The sequence below is a fragment of the Magnolia sinica genome, chromosome 14 (assembly GCF_029962835.1).
Source record: "Magnolia sinica isolate HGM2019 chromosome 14, MsV1, whole genome shotgun sequence".
In the NCBI taxonomy this organism is placed as follows: Eukaryota; Viridiplantae; Streptophyta; class Magnoliopsida; order Magnoliales; family Magnoliaceae; genus Magnolia; species Magnolia sinica.
Window position 1 is genome coordinate 73,543,195 of NC_080586.1, and position 8,772 is coordinate 73,551,966.

The 8,772-nt window shown below is 37.4% G+C and overlaps 1 protein-coding gene across 1 annotated transcript; it reads left to right on the forward strand.

Annotated features, from left to right (window-relative positions):
• The first annotated feature begins 7,440 nt into the window (after positions 1–7,440).
• On the forward strand, positions 7,441–8,094 carry LOC131225014 (GCN5-related N-acetyltransferase 8-like). The gene has a single exon (XM_058220442.1). It carries the CDS (start codon positions 7,441–7,443, stop codon positions 8,092–8,094), a length of 654 nt encoding a protein of 217 aa, XP_058076425.1.
• Positions 8,095–8,772: the final 678 nt, after the last annotated feature.

Below are 8,772 nucleotides of genomic sequence, written 5' to 3' on the forward strand. Positions count from 1 at the left end.
ATGGGATTTTTTGGCCTCATGGGCCAGTTTGGGCCCATTTCATTCTTTCTAAATAGAGGGTGTGGGATAGGGCTCTATTGGAATTTCAGATTTATAAATCTGTAATTATGAAAGATCATATTAAAAAATTTTAAAAGAAAAATTAAAAAAAAAAAAATTGAGCAAAAAAGAATAGTAGAACTTATTGGAATTCAAGGCGTGACAAACGTCACTTAGCTTGAAGTTGATTTGTCTTCCTTTGGATGTTGTCTGTAGTGCAACGGGAACACCAGACAATCAATCTCCAGTATACCTTCGAATGTTGTCCTGTCACACCCATGCACTCGATGTATGAAGACCTGAACCGTTACTGTATGTCTAACCCGAAGACCGACCAAAATGAACCAGAGAGAAAATGGTCTGTATTTTCAGAAATTTGAATTGAAAAATTTGAATGCTTATGAAAATTGGAATAGGAGAAGTCCCTTTTATGGACTTTAATGGATGCCATGAATGGGTATAGAAGCACCCTGGTGAATCAAAAGCAATAAAAAACGTTTTGTCTCTGACAAGTATACTCATGCGCGCGCACGCACCACACCACGCCACACTACACTGCGCCCATAGCCACGGCCCATCTCAGCCCAATGTGCATGCGCGTGTGTTGTTCATGGCATAAGTCGGGGCTGTTGCATAGCCCCTCAACAACTAAATTCATATGACTCCTGAAAGGGGCATAAGCCCCATGCAAAATTCTCTTTTTATAAACCCAAGTTTTTCTCCTTGTCTATCCGATGTGGGACAAAACCCACACAACTACAAGCTAAAATGGCTTTGTTGATTTAAAAAATTTTTGGAGGAAATTTTCAATCCAATAAAAATTATTATTATTTATTTATTTTGAAACACCAAATACAATAATACCCTACATGTTTCAAAATAACGACTTTTGTATTAGACATGAATAATTGTGTATTATATCAATGTCTAATAGACTTGAATAGATATTTAGAATAGACAAGGTAGGTTCACAAGATTTAGGTGACAGACAATCTTGAACTAGACTCCTATTAGTGTAAAACAATTACATATGTTAAAAGCACAATTATTCCGATACAGATGATTCTATGGTTTGATACTTTTTGGCTATGCGCCTTTACCTGAATTTCATTGGTATTCTAGAGAATTTGTCCAAGTTCTCACAGGAAGCGACCTCATCTCTATATTAGTATAGGTGAATTCCATCAAGTGTACGCAACAACTGAATACACCACCAACAAATATATAACATATGGATTCATTAAGAGTTTAAGACTCAACCTTACTAATTACTGCTTGCATTGCCTATACCATAGAAGTAGCTTTCTTATCGCTAGGGTTGTACACGAGCAGATTTAGCTCGATAGATCGCTTGACTCGACTCAAAAAAGCTCGACTCGACTCGGTTCGAAACTGAGTTCGAGCCGAGTCGAGCTAATTTTTTGAGCTCGGAAAAGTTTCGAGCCGAGTTAGCTTGCCCGAGCTCGACTCGACTCGGTATTGGCTCAAACCTAACTCGGTTCGACTTGGATCGGCTCGGATTGAAAACCAGGTATATTAATAATATAATATAATATAATATAATATAATATTATATATATATATATATATATATATATATATATATATAAATACTCGGGGGTGCTTTATTCTTTTTTAAAAATCCCTAAATCCCCAAATCCGTCCAGCGTTTGACTCTCTCTCTCTCTCTCTCTCTCCCTAGTGTCCAGTGTTCGTTAAGAAATTTCCTCAATCATATAATACTTCGGATCCAGAAATCTCTTCTTCTCCAAAAACACCAAGAAGAGAGAGCAAAACCCTAGATTTGCAACAGAAAAAGCGAGAAGATGTCTTCTACTTTCAGTGGCGACGAAATTGCTCTCTTCATTGGCTTCCTCGGCGCCGTTGTTGCCCTCTTCTTCTCTTGTAATTTCTTTTCGATGGGTATGCACACCTCTCGTCGGGGCTTGCTAGGTTGTCGGCTGGGATGGCAAATGGGATGGTTGGTGATGCTAGCATTCGGTAATTTATCCCTCTCTATTCATTTTCTTTTGCAGATCTGGAGGTAGAGTATGGTGACTAAGCAGTTAACAGTTCTTTAGTTTTTTTTTAAAATTCATTTGGATTTTTGAAGATCGAGTCTTTTCTAACTTGTGTTACGAGCTCGAACTCAGCTCGAAAACTCGAACTCGAACTCGAACTCAACTCGAACTGGACTGAGCTGCTAGTCGAGCCGAGCACGAGCTGTTGTTCCAAGCTCGAAGGTTGAGCCGAGCCGAGCACGAGCTGAGACTCAAGCTGTCTGAGTTGAGCATGAGTTGGGCAAAGCTCGGCTCGGCTCGACTCGTGTACACCTCTACTTATCGCAGTTCTAAACGTCTCTTAATCTCTTATTATTTACCCATTTGAAACCTATTTTATGAGATCTCCAATTGTATAGGTTAGGTTACCAACACTGGTAGCTCATGATATTGGACTCAACCTGATTTCCTTCAATGTATCTAAGACTAGTTGTTTTACTAAGTCCTTTAGTTAGAGGATCTGTCAAATTCTTCTATGATCTCACAAATTATTTTTCTAATTACTTTTATTTCAAGAATCACATTGGCCTCGCCTACATCTTTCATATCAAAATGTGACGACAATAATTTCTTAGTAGAGTTAATCAATTTAAGTTTGGTTCTAAAAATGAGCATGTCATCTACATACTAATAAATAATTTGTTCATTATCCATGAATTCACTATATATGCATCTATTTGCATCATTTATTCTATATCCATTATACTTTAGAGCATTATTAAATTTCTCATGCCACTGTTTAGGAGCTTGTTTTAAACCATATAGGGATTTGATTAAGGTACTATGTTTTCTTGTCCTTTAATTTTGTAACCCTCAGATTAATCCCTATATATTTATTTTTCTAAATCCCCATTTAAGAAAGTTGTCTTGACATCCATTTGATGTACAAGAAGTTTATATATAAAAGCTTTGGCTATAAGGATTATAATAGAAGAGATCTTAGCAACATGAGAATATGTATCAAAGTAGTCTTTCCCTTCATTTTGTCTGAAATCCTTAGTCATTAATCTAATTTTAAACTTGTCAATGGTACCATCAGGTTTTAGTTTTTTTTTTTTCCTAAGAATCCATTTAAACTCTATTGGCTTATTCCTTGGTGGTAGGTCTACTTATTCCCAAGTTCCATTAGACAAAATAGATTTCAACTCATCATTTATAGCTTCTTTCCGAAACGATGCATCTGATGAATTAATAGCTTCTGTATATGTTAAGGGATCATCCTTAATGAGAAAAGTATAGAATCCATCTCCTAGGTTAGTCTATTAATTTTCTAACCCTTATGCTCCTCATTGGTTCTATTGATCTACATTTTTTTTTTCTACAGTCTTACTACTTCAGGTAATATCTGAAGCATCATTATTTTCAATTTCTTTAGATATATCTTTTATTGAAAAAATATTTTAAAAGAATTCTATATCTCTTACCTCAATGATAGTGTTAGGATATAGGATGTTATCCCTAGTTTTCAAAACTAGAAATCTGTAGGCTGCATTCTTTGCTGCGCATCCTATAAACATGCAGTCTATTATTTTTTGATATAATTTACTTTTCTTAGTTACCGACAACTTTACTTTTTCTAAGTATCCCTACATTTTAAGATATTTATAACTAGTAGAATATTTCTTCCATAGTTCATATGATGCCTTACCTATAATTTTATAAGGTATTTTATCCAAGAAGTGACAAGCAGAAAAAATTGCTTCTCCCCACATATTTAAGGGTAAAGAAAACTGTTCAACATTGCATTCATTATTTCTTTCAAAATTTTATTTTTTCGTCCTACTATACTATTTTGTTCAGGTGTATAGGGGGCAATGGTTTCATGTTAATATCGTTCTTTCCATAGAATTTCTTAAAATGTAAAGATTCATATTCACCTCTCCTATCCGCTCTAAGTCTCTTAATTTTCTTATTTAACTTATTTTTAACTTCGTTTTTATACTTGATAAAGAACTTCAAGGCTTCATCTTTATTTCTTAGTAGGTATACCTTAGTATACCTTGAAAAGTCGTCTATGTAAGTTATGTAGTATCTTTTTTCATTTTTACACATGTGATTCTTAAAATCATCTAAGTCGCTATGAATTAGTTTGATAATTTCAGATTCTCTAAAAACTGATTTGAATGGTTTCTTATAAAATTTAGATTTCACACACAATTCACATTGGTTTGGTTCTTGAGTTGAAAAATTATGTATAAGATGTAGTTTCTTCATTCTTTTTAGAACATCTACATTTACATGTCTTAATTTATTGTGCTATAAATCAAGTGATTCAATCAAGTAAACAGAACTGAAATTCATCTTATTAATATCAATAGAAGATACATTCAGTACAAATAATCCATCACAACAGTAATCGTTCCTAACAAATGTCCTATTCTTAGACGGTACAACATTCTCTGAAGCGAAAATCAATAATTTGACATATACTTTATTCAGGATGGAGTTAGAAATTGGATTTTTTTTTAATTAAAAAATTTTATTTTATTTTATTTTATTTTAAATGTCAGGTACAGATAGAACATTATTCAATGCAAGGGTCTTTGCAGAAGTCAACTTTAAAATTAGTTTTCCTTTTCTGACTAATTAGGATATTCGAGCATTGTCCATAAACACTTCTTCATCTCCTATAGATGGGTAGGAGGCAAACATGATTTGATAGTTACAAATGTGATGCATAGCCTCAGTGTCTAATACTCAGTGCATTGACAAACTTTCAAAATACATATCCTTGGATGACACCGACAAACTTTTCCTGTGGTCATCAGAGTGACGGCAGTAAAACAATAATCGGTGCAGCGAAATCAAGAAGAGTGATGGGTAGGATGGTCTCAATTGATAAATGAGCCAGAGGTGAGGTTGGGTTTGACGACTTTTATTTATTGTGGTAGTGCACGAGTCCATGAAAGGCCTACTTATCCCTGTGTGGACCTGAACTTGTGGCATAATTTAGCAGAGTAGCAGGTCAAATTAATCCTCGTTTTTCAGGCCAATTAATAAATAGACCTACGGAATCCTTGGCTACCCAAACCAGCCCAGACCTGGATTGGGTACTCCCCCGCCTGTCTAATATCAACATAAGGGCTCTCAGCGGCGTGTACGTCAATTTTGCCATATCGTTTTAGGTACAAGCCCAAAAATGAAACAAATCCAAGGTTCAAGTGGACTACACTGTGGGGATTAAACACCTATAACTAGGTCTATCTGGCCTTATGAATGATTTGGATTAAAAAAATTTAAAAAAAACAGTGGCCTCAGAAAGGTTTCAAAGGGCGTCATTACCACCACTACTTCCTTTCTTGTGGTCCACTTGAGCCTTGAATCTGCTTCATTTTTGGGCTTTTACCCTATAAAAAATTTATGACGCCTCGAACTTGGTGAATGGGATCTCTAACCTCCTGAACGCTGAATCTGGTCCCAACTAATTTTTTTTTGGATAGTTTCCAATCACAACATTAACAATACTGGAAGAATATAAAATCCATATATTTAATTGACCACTACAAAATACTTATTATTATTATTATTATTATTATTATTTATAATCACCGCTGAAAATAAAAACTCAAAGAAACTGCTCCTACATGTCTCCACTGATAGCCTGGATCATATATCATGGTAGGCCCCACCGAGCCCCTGCCCGGTTCGATTTCATTCAGGCAGGGGCAGGACTCGATCCGATTTCCTCCTTTTCTTCAAGTTTAAAAAGACTAGCAGGGTTGTCAACTTAGGCAGGTACCCTAATTTGTGTGATTTTTCTATTGCAGGCGATTGACCATGGCCCACTGGATTGACGATCCATAGTGACTGAAAATGATGAGGGGTTGAGAAATTAAAGGAAATATGCAGCACCCAAATGCAGCAGACCAGACTTTGATGTGAATATATATTGTCCTATTTTCTCTAATTCCCACAAATGGAGTCCCAATGCATTGCTCCAGCACAGCTTATAAGCAGAAGTACTAGAACTTTCGTCCAACAGTTGAAGTCAACGGAAAAGTCTGGATGAATGACTCTACGCCGACCCGACCATTCATTAGGTGGGCCACACAATAGGTATACGATTCAACCATGGCCTTTTGTGCGCCCGCCACCATAGTGTGTATTTTCGTCAGCTGTGACGCACCGGGATGAACGGACTATATATTTTTTTAAAAAAATCAGGTTGATTGGCCAATGATGCGTATGAACGTAAGTGTTGGATAACCTCCGTTGGCCCACTGTGATGTATTTGTTTATTATTATTATTATTTTTAATCCATACTCTCCATCTGATTTTTCAGCTCATTTTAGGCATGAGCCTAATATGGAAGCATATCCAATGCTAAAGTGGACCACACTACAGGAAACGGTGGAAATTCAATGCCTACTGTTGAAATCTTCTTGGGGGCCAAGAAGTTTTGGATGAAGCTTGTATTTGTTTTTTCCCTTCATCCATGTTATTGTGACCTAATCAACGGTTTGGATGGAAAATAAACATCACTTTGGGCTCTAGGAAGGTTTCAACGGTAGATATTATTATCCTCACTGTTTCCTGTGGTGTGGACCATTTGAGCTTCGGATATATTTCAATTTTGGAGTCATACCCTAAAATGATATGATAAAATGGATGGACGTCATGGATAAAACACATACATCACAGTGGGCCCAACAGAGCTTGCTCAGTACGCAATAGCGCCCCCTTACACGTACTGCCAAAATGTTTTATACGCTGTGATGTGGGAAACGGATTGCCCGTGACCCCGGGCAGGGAGATATTGGTGTGCGCGGCTGTGGGGTCCACAGAGATGTCTGTTGAAAATCCACTCCGTCCATCTGTTTTAAAAGATTAGAGTAGGGGAGGATTCTAAAATTCAGGCATATTAATAATTCATGTGGGCCATACCACACTAAATAGAGGAAATTGAAAGGATTGGGGTGATAGAAGTTTTGCATCAGAATAATATTTATTCCTACACTTACCTAAGTTTTAATAAACTTATGAACAGTTTGGATCGCATATAAACATCACGGTCATCTCAAAAAAGGTTTTAACGGTAGATATTTATGTTCCCACTATTTCATTGTTGTACCCCATCTGAATTTTTTATATGGCTGTTTTTTAGCATCCTATCCTATTGTGGTCTTTAAAAACAGATGAACGGAGTGGATTTATCATGGAAATCTCTGTGGGCCCCATACAGCTCCGGGCAATCCACATCCGTGTTGTAAACTATTCCTGTCTACTCTCCACAGTATCCGTTGCATTTCTCCATGCACTCCAAAATGCCCCACCTCTATATAAACAAACAATCCCCAGCACTCCCTCTCCGAAGATCTCCAAAACCACGACTCCCACACCATGGCCACCCCCACCACCGCCGGAAACCCAACGTACGTCAGAATCCGTCTAGCAGACAAGGAAGACGTTCCTCAAATCCACCGTCTCATCTACCAGATGGCCGTATTCGAGCGTCTGACCCGCCTCTACTCCGCCACCGAATCCTCTCTCTCATCCACTCTCTTCAGCTCCGACTCCCGTCCCTTCCACTCCTTCACCGTCCTCATCCTCGAGCTCTCCCTAAACTCCCCTTCCCAACAATTCTCTGCTTCTTCTCCAACCTTCCCCGACATCATCCACCGTATCGATATAAGCCCACCGATCCACGACCCAGACTCGGCGACCTTCGCTTCCTCCCGTGGCGGAGGTGACTGGGTCGTTGCAGGATTCCTCCTCTTCTTTCCGAATTATTCGACGGTCCTTGCAAAGCCCGGATTTTACGTGGAGGATATATTCGTTCGGGAGTGTTATAGAAGGAAAGGGTTTGGGAGGATGTTGCTGTCAGCGGTGGCGTCTCAGGCCGTGAAAATGGGGCTTGGAAGGGTGGATTGGTCAGTGTTAGACTGGAACGTGAATGCTATCAGGTTCTACGAAGAGATGGGGGCTGAAGTCTTTCAGGAGTGGAGGACTTGTAGGTTGACGGCGGGGCCCTCGAGGCTTATGGGAAACAGATGAATGAATACGATGGTTAGGTAGAGGCCTTTTCTTTTCAGTCAGTCTTTCTTCCTTCTTGTATCAGCTTGTTTACTCAACCCCTATAAAATTTTTAGTTAACAGTGATCATGTGTTAGAGATCCTGATATTTAATACATGATCACTTGTTAACATGAATTCATTATGTATTAGAAGTCGTTTGGATGCATGTAAGTTTTTAAGTTGTGACTCATTGGTATGTCGGATTTTTTTGTTTTTTTAAAATTTAGATAAGTTGTAAGTCAATCACAGATAAGTACGTGTGTTCAATATAGTTTGAAGTAGGGAATTATTCCAGCATGTTATAAGTACAGTTGTTGTTGGTTTTTTTTTTTTGTTTGTATTTGGTTTAGTTGTAAGTCGATTATAGCTAAGTTCTCATTAACACTAAGCAGAGTTTGAAGTTGGGAATTATTTCAATATCTTATAATTGCATAATAAAGCTTGACACATAATATACTATTTTGGTAAGTTTCATTTAGATGAATATTTGAAACAAGTTTTAGAATAAAATAATAATCAAGTTGGTCATAAAAGTGAACCTACGCATTCAAAATACCTCTAATGTGAAATAGTAGTTTAATATAAGCATAGGAAGTAAACTAAAACTCAAAAATGTGTAGATGCGGTACGTTAAAATTCAGGATAATCGAAGGTGGT